We start from the raw sequence: 12,303 nt of genomic DNA, 5'->3' as shown, positions 1-12,303 counted from the left end.
ATGTGTTAGAGAATATGGATTCCTGTCTCTGCTGTTGTTTTTTTGTTTGTTTGTTTGTTTTGTTTTGTTTTTTTCCAAGTTCCTGTGCTCATGGCTCAGAGCCATCCAGAAGGAAAAACAAATAGAGCAGTTTGTTAGTTTGTTCCCAACTTTGTTTCAGAGGTTAGGGAGGACCCTAACTCACCACAGTATATCATACCATAATGTACAGGTCTGTCAGTCTTTTTTTTTTTTTCTTTTCCCCTTCCCTGCATTTTGTGACAGCTTTTTAAGCTCCTGCTTCTTTCTGTAGAGAAATATAGTTGAAGTGGGGAAGAAAAGATCAATCACTCACGAAAGCTGGTGTCTCCCACATTACGAGATTTGCATTGAAATGATCAAGGTATTTTAGATAGATTTTTTTTTTTTTCTTTTTTTTTTTTAATTTTTTTTTTATTATTACAAAATTTCAGAGGTGATACTTTTCTGGTCCACTTTCCCACATCTGCAAGAGCCAGAAACTTATTTTTCTTTTTTTGAAGGTCTAAAATTTTCATAGCTGTATATAACTGTAGGAACTGGGTTTTTGAGGAAAACACTAGCAGTCTGAAGGCTGATAATAGAATCACAAAGAACTGTAACCCTGGATGCAACACTGATATGGATACGTTCATTTAGTTGTGACCCATGTTGGTTTGCCAAATGCTGATGTCCTTTCTTCTGAGTAGCTTGTACTTGGAAGGGAACTAGAAGGAAGGGCTGCCATATGCAGTGCCAGGATACTATATCCTATCTCTGCAAAAAGTTCTTTTCTACTGTGTGAATGCAATTAATTTTTAGTAATGTGGTAATTAGATTATTTGGAAAGCTGTGAGTCAGGATTTTGAAATAAGCCCAAAGGAGGGGGTTTGCAAGAAAATTACTTGATATATATTTTCTCTCTGAAGTAAATATATGCTGTGCTATATAGGCTGAGAATTTGCAAGAGAGAATCAGAAGCATATGAAAGAGTCTTTCCCTTTCCTTGCTGGAATTGGTGGAGGCTGAGTCAACATTAGCTTGTAGGAAAATGAAATGTTATTTAAGAAGGAACTTTCTGAATTAGTGAAGCATGCTGTTAAATATTTAATCCTGTTTATTTCTGCATTTAAGAACAATTCTTCTGGATATGCTTTTTTAGCAAGCACCATGAGGTGGCACTCTCTGCATTACCAACTCAATCCCCAAAAAGCCATCTGTTTTTTTTTTTTTTTTTTTGAAGTCTCTTTTCCATGAAATTGAGTTTATAAATAATAATGATACAATCCTATACTAAAATAGGATGTGCATATGTACATGTATATGAATTACATAATTAAAGATGCATTACAGCTAAATATATCTGTTAAAAGAATGCCATCGCAGCAAAGTCAGAAAAGCCAGAGTTAAGATTTTCTGTGCAATCTGCATCCCACTTCCTTGGGCAGATGATAGTCTTCAATGATGTGGTCACATAGATTTTTTCCACAGGATTTTTGCTGTCTTTACAAATAGATTAGAAGTCTAAATTGGGCTCCCAGTAAAAATAAACAGCCTATTTGATTGCTGCCTTCTTTCTTATTGCTTGTTTGGAACAATGCATGCCAACTAAATTTTGCTCTAAATATAGAGCTGTTGTTTTGCCCTTTTTTTGTGTGTGTGTTGTGTGGCACTCATCAATATGTTTATGCAGAACTAAGAAGTTGTAACTGGATTTATTCCCGCATCTATGTTGTATGAAGTGAGTAGGTGTCTTTTTCCCATTTTACAGGTTTGGAAACAAGGCACCAGATTAAAGTTGGATGTGTTTGGTACCAATTTGGCATGATTTTTCAGTCATTTGCATGCACAAATATTCAGCATGTCTGTAAATTGGATCCTGTAAATTAGCTCAACCCTGCTACTTGGAGAATTAGGTCTAGACAATTAATGACCACCTGTGAAAAATTGGTAATGAAGTGGCTGACTTGGCTTCCTGCAGGACATCTAAGGGAGAGACAGAATCCATTTCCTCTGGTCAGCATTTTGCTGCTTAATCACAAAACCCTCCTCCCCCATTCCCCCCCTCCACCTCAGAACATCAGTGATAAACGAGACACAAATATAGCAGTCATATTCCTCCCTACATATTGCTAGCACCCAAATACCACAGTGGAGGCTGGAATTTTTTCTATCTGCTACCATTTGAACTGAAGTGCTGCTGATTGCTGTAATAGTTACAATACTCTACAGAGCACAGTGGAGGAATTAGAGGAGAACTCTGCAGGTGAGGCTGACAGCTAATGAGATCAGAAGATAATGGATTTCACTCCATGATTTCTTAAGAAAATGCACCTCTGTCCTGATTCTGGTCTTGTATTGTCATGTCCTTTTCAGCTTTTCACTCAACTACTAACTTTCTGCATTACCACTGCTATCACTGTCCTATTTCTCTTAAGCCACTCCCAGTTTTCTCATTTTTCACCTTTTCTAAAATTCTGTGTTCACCTCTTTCATCCTCCCTCACTCCATTTCTAATGCCCCCTATATTTGCGTTCCCTGTTCCAGTGTACTCTAGATTTCACAAGCCTGGCTTTTCTTTCCTACTCTGGCAACAACTTCTTTGCATTTATCTAAGAGTAGAAGAGCTAAGGAGAGGAGTTTTCTTGCTCTTGGTCCTTGACTTCTCTACAGTTTATTTTTCTAATCTTTTGAAATAAAGAAGTGGGATTTCTTTTTAAAGTGTTTTCTTTAAATTTTATTTTATTTTTAAGAAAATTCAATTCTTCTGGTTTGGAAAAATCATAAATTTTTATTTGCTAACACTAAACTGAAACCACCCCTAAAAATCACAGTAGTGGAAGTGAGATGGTTTGTCTAAACAAACTGTCTCATATGCAGTTTCAATTCCTGTGAACTGGCACTTTTCAAACTAAAATATTATTATTTCTGGAAAAGAACTGTTTCAAGATTTAAAATATTTGCATTGGTACTGACACTTGAATTTCTGAATAGTCAGAAAGATGTGACTCTTCAGCTGCTTGTAAGTTTGTCCAGCTGCATCTGCTTGGGTTGAAGCTTTCCATGTTGTTGGTCTTTTTATAATTTTCTTTAAATTTAGGTCCACTGCTAAAATTGGGAATAAGTGAAAAAATAAATTGCTTTGCATAATATTTTCTCTTTGTATTTGGAATAGATACTTGAAAACATTTTCTCTAATAACAACTGTGCTTGTTCGCTGTCTTTGCAAAAACTTGGATCACATTTAGACAAAGTATGAGCTGAAAAATTGCACTTTGTACATGATCATGAGAGGTGAGTTAAGAATATTTCAGTGTTTCAAGAGGACCTAAGCAAGAAAGAGACAATCGGTTCGTTTAATCTGACTCTTTGTACACCACAAGCCAGGATGTATCATCCAAGTGTCCTATAAATGTTTTCAGCTTTCATTCTGTCCCCAACAGAAAAAAGAATATGTTGTGAATAGTAGGAAAAGTCTTGAAAGGCCTATCAATATATCTTTTGTTTGTTTGTTTGTTTAACGCTTGGGAACTGTTTAGGTGAGAAATGCTAAGAGATTTCAGGAGATAGCACGGAATATGAGAAAGCTTGTAAGTCCCAGTTGATGTGACCTGGGGGAGTTAAAAGAGGAGTCTGTCCTGGACTCAGCTATGGTGATCAGTGTGACTCCCAGATATAATCCCAATGATTCAAAAATACCTCTTGCAGTGACTAGTCGAGAGTTGTGTATATATGCTAACCAACTAGCAGATGCAATCAAAGAGGGTATTATTGCTAACTTTTGTCTGTCTATAGCACACTGGAAACACTTACTTGGGTCTTTATCCAGGTGTCAATTTTTCACAAAACTAGTATGAATTTAAATATTTTGACCCTTCTGGTCAAATTCAATCAGGTTTAAAAGAACAGCATGTTAAAATGTTGTTGGAGGCAGAGGGACCAGCAGGTAGTGTGTGGCTGTTTCCTTTGGAAAACCTTCTAAAACAAAGGACTTGACCTGTGCAGTAATTATATTAGCAACATACTAGAAGGTTAAGTAAAGAAACATGTAAAAGTAGGGAAAAGTTGAAAGTAGATAGGTCTGTGTTTGTATGAATTTTGATGATGTCTGATTTCATATTTGCTGCGGTCCTTTTTCCACAGGAGCTTTGCTTCCCTGCTTACATTAAGAAAGGACAGTACAGCAAAGGGATTGACATAGGTCTTTGTATTAAAGGAGGCGCTTGTTTTTAAGATCCTCTTTGAAAAGTCTGTAGTGAATGAGATATGGTATGGTAAAAAAATTGAAAGGGACCTCTATGTAAGGCATGTGAATACAGCCCAGAGGAATTGACGTCTCTAGAGTTCCTGTGGAAAGCTGGATAAGTCACTTGAAGTCATATCTTTCACAGTTCATCACTAATTGTACCTGTCCTTTTGGGAGGTACTTATTTGGGATTGTGGATCTTATTTCTAGAAGTACTGAGCCTCAAAACCAGTGAATGCTCTGACGTTGTTACACATGCCACTAAATTGGATGCCAAATTTTTCTTTTTTGAGATCCAAAACTATTTATATGTTGTTCTCTCTGTTCCTCAGCTTTGTGTATATAAAATCAAAAGTAATTTTCTTTTAATCTTGCAGAAGTGGTAGAAGATGAAGTGAATATTTGAGGATAATTTGCGCACTGTGCTGCTGAACTTGTGGGTTGACTGTGACTGGCTGCCAGACACCCACCCAGTTGCTCTCTCATTCCCTCTCCTCAACAGGACAGGGGAGAAAATAGGATGAGAAGACTCATGGTTTGAGATAGAGATAGGGAAATCACTTACCTGTTACTGTCATGGATACAACAGACTTGACTTGGGGAAAATTAATGTAATTTATTGCCAGTTAAAAAATTGAATTGGATGGTGAGAAACAAAGGCAAAAGGTAAAACACCCTCCCCCACCCCCTCCTTTTCTCAGGTTTGTTTCTTCATTCCTGACTCTTTTACCCCGCTCCCCCCCCCCCCCGCCCCAGTAGTGCAGGGGGATGGGAAATGGTGGCTGTGGTCAGTCTGTAACAGCTCCTTTCTGCTACTCCTTCTTCGTCACACTTTTCCCCTGTTCCAGTGTGGGCCCTTCCCATGGGCGGCAGTCCCTCATGAAGTGCTCCCGTATGGGTCCTCTCCACAGGCTGTCAAGGAAACCTGCTCCAGTGTGGGCTCTCCATGGGCCGCAGCTCCTTCAGGAAATATCCACCTGCTCTGGCATGAGGGTCCTCCATGGGCTGCAGTGTGGGTGTCTGCTCCAGCGTGGTCTTCTCCATGGGCTGCTGGAGAATTTCCACTCTCACGCCTGGAGCGCCTCTTCCCCCTTCTCTTTTTCTGACCTTGCTGTTAGTGGGGTTTTTGTTTTGGTTTGGTTTTTTTCCTTTGTTCCTCACTCATGGGCAGCGTTTTGCCATTTTTTTAAATATGCTTTCCGAAAGGTGCCGCCGTCGTGGCTGCGGGGCTCAGCTGTGCCCTGTGGTGGGTCTGTTGTGGAGCCGGCTGGAACCGGCTGTGTCCGGCACGGGGCAGTCCCGGCCTCTCCTCACAGAGGCCGCCCTGCAGCCGCCCCGCAGCCAGCACCTTGCCACGTAAACTCAATACAACACTGCAGAAAACTTCACATGAGGAAAAAATAATGGCATATTTGTAGCAGAGTTTGAATAATGGTTGTACATTGAACGATGAGAAAACAATTAAATGTTGAATAATTCATGAATTTAATGTTATTCGTGTTGCATACTAAACGGCACAAGGCCTACGTAGAAAGGTTACTTGTGTGACCAAATAGTTAAAACTTATCTTAATGAAGAACTATAGAGGACTAAAATAAGGTTGTTTGTAATGGTTTTCATTCTGATGTTGTCCAGCTTGTCTTTGTACTCAAACCAGTCTTTTAGCATACAGTTGTACTTCATCTGTCTGTGTGGGTTCTGTGTCTGTACTGATGCCTAGCACACCTACTGAAACATTTAAATATGCTTCAAGAGTAATCTGATGTATTTGGTATACTAAAGAGCTTGAATATTTTAATGGAGAGGTTAAAATTCGTCAAAATGTGATAAATAGCCCAAGTGGTAGGTTGATGATTTAAATATATGGAGGTTTTTTTGCCTGTTGCATTCTTGTGTGTTTCCCTCCTGCTGGTGCTCTTAAAACAAGAGAAATAACATTGGGCACCGGGAGAGAACAACAGAGTAAATATTGGCAGGTTTATGATTGTTCTCACTTCTCGTTCTGCTCTTTTTGTATTATTTGTGTTTATTGAGTGTTTTCAGGAAGCGCACTTGTAAGAGTTGTTTTAGAAGTGTCTGAGTTGTTTGGCAGATGGACTGTTGGATCAAGTAGATCACTGTAGGCTTTAAGGGAGAGCCCTAGTCGTCTTTGCAAACAAAAGTCTGTGAAACGCAGGGAAGAATACAGAGCTTGCTGCCCATGGCCCTTTAGTCCTGTCTTCTCTCTTCTGCCAGGTTTTGGCAACTACTAGACTCAAGCCTCTCCACGAGGAGTCTATACGTTCATTCCTATGCAAGCTGCTGAACAGTGATCAGATATGATTAAGTTAGTACTGCTGTTAGTCTGGAAACTGGAAGGTGAGGGGTTCCATATAACCTGTTACTGATCCCTGGGCTTTCTGCATGTTCCTCTTTTGTTTCTGTCCTTCAGGCACAATGGTTGGTGATCACACCCGCTTGGAATTCCACAACATCGAGACAGGGATCATGACAGAGAAACGGTACATCTCTGTCATCCCCTCTAGCTTCATTGGCCACCTCCAGAGCCTTATGTTCAACGGGATGCTCTACATTGACCTGTGCAAGAATGGTGACATTGACTATTGCGAGCTGAAGGCACGCTTTGGTCTCCGCAACATTATAGCTGACCCTGTGACGTTCAAGACCAAGAGCAGCTACCTGAGCTTGGCCACCTTGCAGGCTTATACATCCATGCACCTCTTCTTTCAATTCAAGACCACCTCAGCTGATGGTTTCATCCTCTTCAACAGCGGTGATGGCAATGACTTTATTGCAGTTGAACTAGTCAAGGGGTAGGTGACTTTCTGCTATATTCTGCCAGCTTATTTATAGATAAACTTATAGGTAAGCTTAAAATGCTTGCATAAAGAGAAATTCACCTCATAGTCATGTTTTCTCTGTTTGCTGAGGTGTATGACAAAGCACTTGGACATAAACACTGAAGCTTAAGACTCCAAATTTTATCACTGACTTCCCCCTGCAGCTGAGGGAAAGACATTTGTACAGTGTGAAACATGAATGTTTTAAGTCCTTTGGATCTAGTTAGGCTAATGTTTTATCCTGTTAACCTTGCAGAATAGCACAGAGGAGGAGGAAGTGTGCTGAGGGCTCTGAGTCTTTCTTCCCGCTTATATTTTTTTTTTCGCTGTAACAGACTCGTGTTTCTGCCATCTCCACTGAAGGAAAAAAAGAGCATGTGGGCTATTGAATTTATATTTCTGCTGGTGATGCTTGAGGAGAAGTGAACTCAGCTTGCTTTTGAGCTGCTGTAGTCTTTTTGCAAGACCAATAGCTTATTAAAAAAACCCCTTTGTTAGCTGAACAAATTTTAATCTCGTATACTCACTTCATCACAGTAGACGTTTTCCACAAGTACAGTTTACTAGTCCTGTTTATTTCAGTATAACTATAGTTTAATCTGTTTCCTTTTTAACTTTGCACATATTTCTGTAAATGGGACATTGAGCAATAAAAAAAAGCAAGAGTCACAAGCTCCTGGTGCTCTGAGAGTTGAGTTTTGTTGTCTTTTTTTTTTCCTTTCTAAGTAGAATATTTCTCTTCTATCCTTGGGTGGATTTCTGTGTTTGGACTATATAAATAATTCAGGGTGACACTCCCATGACTTCAGTCTTTGTTAGGGTCTTTATTTTTTGCTGAAAGCTTTGCTAATTGTTTTCCAGCTGTTTGAATAAGGCTAGGATCTCATGTGAATTTTGGTACAATATTTTGAGTGAGTTTCCCAATTAACTTCTTAAAGGAGTTATTCAAAACTCAGAATGAATCTGGTGAATATATGCCCCAAATAAGCATATCTAGTGGCGTTCTCCAGTACATTTATCGATATTACCAATTTAAAAAAAAATCATTATATGCACAGACAGGCTTTTTGTGTATCTGTGAGAACTTTGTGAAAAAGAGGAATGCTTTATGGTTAGAATCTGATTACTTCAAATGTCATCATCTCAAAATACTATCCTTATACTTTCTTGGTGGAAAGGGAACAACTATACCTTTTCAAATTGGTGGCTAATATTTTGGCTTACTAGAACTTTCTAACCCAGAGATACTTCCCTTCATGGCTTTTGTAAGTTAATTTATCAGCTCTGGCTAGAATAAGGGTCAGTAGTGTTGGAGTTCTTACATAATTTTAACTCGTTCTTGCTATGTTTACAGGTATATACACTATGTGTTTGACCTTGGAAACGGACCTAATGTGATCAAAGGCAACAGTGATCGTCCTCTTAATGACAACCAATGGCACAATGTCGTCATCACTAGAGATAACAGTAACACACACAGCCTAAAGGTGGACACTAAGGTCGTCACTCAGGTTATAAATGGTGCCAAAAATCTGGATCTTAAAGGTAAATTCTACAAGACTTGACAGTTCCCCCCTTTATTCTTCCGGGGTTCAAGCAGTGCACAAGAGAGAGCTTGCAGGAACCATGCATTACAGAACAGTAAATCTGGAATTTGCTGATTTCAGCTTTCAATTTCATTTTTCTCTTTCTCTGTTTGGTAACTTCCTGTAGCAGAATAGTTTGTCATATTTTGCTTTTTCAGAAATTGATTGTCGTGCTACAGTTTTTGCTAGTTAGGATGCAATTACAGCTGGGTATTTTGGTTTTTTTTTGTTTGGCAGGGGGGGTGGTTGTTTTTTGGGGGGTAGTTTTTCGGTTTTGTGTTGTGTTATTTGTTTGGTTTGGGGTTTTTTTTTATGTAATAAAGGAGGCAGAAATGACTTTTTGCACAATATCTTGCTCTGCTTTTAACTTTTTCTGAGCAGCTGTTCAGCTTGCTATATTCATGTCGGGAGTGGGGGAAAGCCACTCTAAAAAGTATGTAACTTCCTCCTTGTATGTTTACACCTTTCTTCTCTAGGTGATCTCTACATTGCTGGCCTAGCTCAAGGCATGTATAGCAATCTCCCGAAGCTAGTGGCCTCACGTGATGGATTTCAGGGCTGTCTAGCATCTGTGGACTTGAACGGGCGTCTGCCTGATCTAATCAATGACGCTCTGCACCGCAGTGGGCAGATTGAGCGTGGATGCGAAGGTATAATTGATTTCAGAGAAGTTCCCCTCTCAAGCACTCCCCTCTTACTTCGTGGCTGCCCCCCGTGCATCTACTTGTCCACCTTACTGTCCATTTCATTAGTTTACTTTCATTGTGACGTCCTTCACTACACTTATGTCTTCCAGATGCAGCTTAAGGATAGCTAGCTTCTGTGAGCAGCTCAGCAGCTGTTCTCTTGCATACTCCATCCCCTGTGAAGTGATACCTCCAGTAGTAGAAAGGATGGTACTGGGATGGACTACAATTTACTAGTACTTTGTGTAGAGTGGGTTATTAACATTACAGTACTCTTAAGATGTAATCTTAAAAGTTCAAAAACTTTGAAAGATGTTCTGAGCCTTCAATTCGCTTGTGCTTCAGAGCACCCTTTTTTGGGATCCACAGGAGTAAGTATTTTGAAGACAAGTAGAGGCAGGGGAAGTGGAAGGTGGAAGGAACTGAGGAGTGAAGACCAGACCAAAACAGGAGTTCCTTTTTGAGGAGGTGGGCATCCAATGAAACCACTGGGGGCATTGCTTCTGCTGTCTGGAAAACCTTTCTCCTGTAGTTTCTCTTTGCCAGCCAGCTTAGAAACAAATGTGATGAGTGACTTTTTGAAGCATGTAAATAGTAGTGATTTCTTGAAGCTTCTTTAAATAATTTACTGTTCCTGCTAAGCTCCCATTAATTATAAGAAACTATAAGAATATTGACGTCAGCAGCACTGACTCAGTAACATGCATATAGCATCAATTCATAAAGCACTTGGGATACTTATCATCAAAAACCCCAAGGTTTTGCTGGCTGGGTTAAATGAGAATCACCATTATGTCTAGCTCTACTGAATACTAGTCTACTGTGTTGGCTACCAGTCACTAGAGGAAGATCGGTAAAGTTGTCTGGTATGCATGTTTGCGAAGAAGATGTGTCCCCCAAACTGATCCTTCAAGATAGGACTTTACAAAGTGAAATTACTCCTTGATCATATTTCCCTACAGTCTCAAGATTACAGGTTACATCATGCTGAAGCCTTGCCACTTGTCGAGACTGTCCCTTCTTAGCATTGGAAGTATCATCTTAGTGCTATCTTTGAGTATTCGTGAAAGACCAAATTGGCAGTCCAATTAAATCTGATCCCTTCCCTGTCTCCCAGTGTTCTGGTTGGCTGGGAGCTCCTGTGCCTCAGCCCTCCTTCCACACTGCCACAATAATACTGTAGTTTGTGAGAATTTTGTGTCCTGTCACAGGAGCTCACTCAATGTCAACTCCGATTTCACAGCATTGGTGAGTGCTGCACAGCTGTAGGCTGGTTTTTTTTTCTGTCTCTGCTGTATGTAACAGTGTCTGTTAACCATGTTGTTCCTTGTGGAAAGGAGCATAGCATAGCAGAACTTGTGGCTTTGCCTGTTTGTGCCAGAGCCAAAATGCTAAAAGAAGTGCGCATTTTCTGTGTTGTTTACAAGGCTCAAGGAAAAAAAAAAATGCATTTGGGGTTTTTTGAAAATGTCTTTTCTGATTATCCCTGGTGCACTGAAAGATCTTCTTCAATGTTAGTGATTTCTAGTAATTCTTCTATTTAAAATAAGCTTAATCTGTTGGCAATGTAGCCTGCATGTTATCTCTACTAGCTCGTCTTCAGAGGACCTCTCATTAGACTAACCTGTTCTGTGTGTGGCTCACGAACAGTCGCGATGCTTTCCCAGAAGACTGCACCATTATTACAGCTGTGGTGTTTCTGTCTCCTGTACTAGTGTAGTTCTTTGATTTAGCGTCCTATTACTGAGGTTGTGTAATATCAGTGCCACTCCCAAAACATGTAATGTGGCACGCACTTTGTGTGCCAGTCTGGTACCAGCACAGCTGCCGCCTGAATGTGGAGATTGTTTCACTCTTAGAAATGTCAGGAATGTGAGTCCCCCTTCTCTTCTAAAGCCCTTCAAACAAGATTCAAAGTTGGAGACAGACCTAAAAAACTGGGTGGGAAGGTCAATGATGGCCCTCATTCTGCCTTTGGAAGAACTTGATCTTGCAAAGCAGTGCCCATGCTATCTTCCTGAACAGTCTCTGTTCAGTACCAAGGGAACTGCTGAAGAGGAAGCCATTCTCTTTGCCAACATGTTTAGGATTAGTAAAAAAACCTGAGAATTAGGTCAACAGAAGGCTGTTTCATTTTTTTTTTTTTTGAATCACAGCAATCCCCAAAGCTTCATCTCACATCTTGAGTGCTGCCTGCTGGTGCCTGTTCTTACAGTTGCCACTGAAAGTCACACCTACTTCCTCTTTCTCTAAGAAAACAAAAACACTAAGCATGTTCGGTCCTTATTTAAGTCTCCCTATTTTGTTTCCATCTGAAGTGATTTTGGGTGCAGTCTTAACAACATTTTTAAGGGCTGAAGTCCCAAGCAGTTCTTGCTGTCTCGTGATGTTTAAATGTTTGTAATAAACACTTGCAGGCTTTTTGGGTGAACAGTTGTGCTGTGTGTTGATTTGCAGGACATGTCCTTATTTCATCATGAAGGGCAGTGGGACCATGTACATGATGAGAACGTGTATGCGTAAAGAAATATCATTCCATCCCTACATATGAATCTCGCCTTCCAAGTGTGGTGAGAGAGATTTCTGCTAGTGCTTGTCTCTTGCTGTGGCTTTGCTTTCAGAAGCAGAGGATATTACAAGGTGGCAACTGTTTTCTCTGAAACTGTCAGTTAGATCTCAGAACAGAAGCAAAGGATGTGTGGAGGAAGGAAGCCTGGAGAATAGTAGAATGTGAGATGTAGGTCAGTAGACAGCACTGTCCCACCTAAGACAGACCAGTACAGTTACAAATGGGTGACATCATTGCATCCTGTTTGCATTTGTTATCTTTATTCACGTATTTCAGTACCTTATTCCATACCACCAATCAAGATTCACAAGTTTTAATAGGAAAATAATATTCTTTGTCTTCATTCTACTGCCACCTCCTCTTAACTTGGTTTAAGCAA

General features: G+C 40.0%; 1 protein-coding gene across 41 annotated transcripts in view; it reads left to right on the top strand.

The window, feature by feature from the left end:
• The window catches only part of NRXN3 (neurexin 3), a 1,038,943-nt gene that overhangs the window by 460,962 nt on the left and 565,678 nt on the right, over nt 1–12,303 (top strand). For all 41 annotated transcript variants that reach the window (XM_030007362.2, XM_030007358.2, XM_030007356.2 and 38 more), the window contains 3 exons: nt 6,675–7,056; nt 8,438–8,628; nt 9,146–9,319. In XM_030007362.2, the coding sequence (XP_029863222.1) occupies nt 6,675–7,056; nt 8,438–8,628; nt 9,146–9,319 (747 nt within the window). The remainder of the gene's footprint in view (nt 1–6,674; nt 7,057–8,437; nt 8,629–9,145; nt 9,320–12,303) is intronic.

The sequence above is a fragment of the Aquila chrysaetos genome, chromosome 2 (assembly GCF_900496995.4).
Source record: "Aquila chrysaetos chrysaetos chromosome 2, bAquChr1.4, whole genome shotgun sequence".
NCBI lineage: Eukaryota > Metazoa > Chordata > Aves > Accipitriformes > Accipitridae > Aquila > Aquila chrysaetos.
Note: the sequence above shows the minus strand (reverse complement) of the source record. Positions and strands in the feature narration are given on the sequence as shown.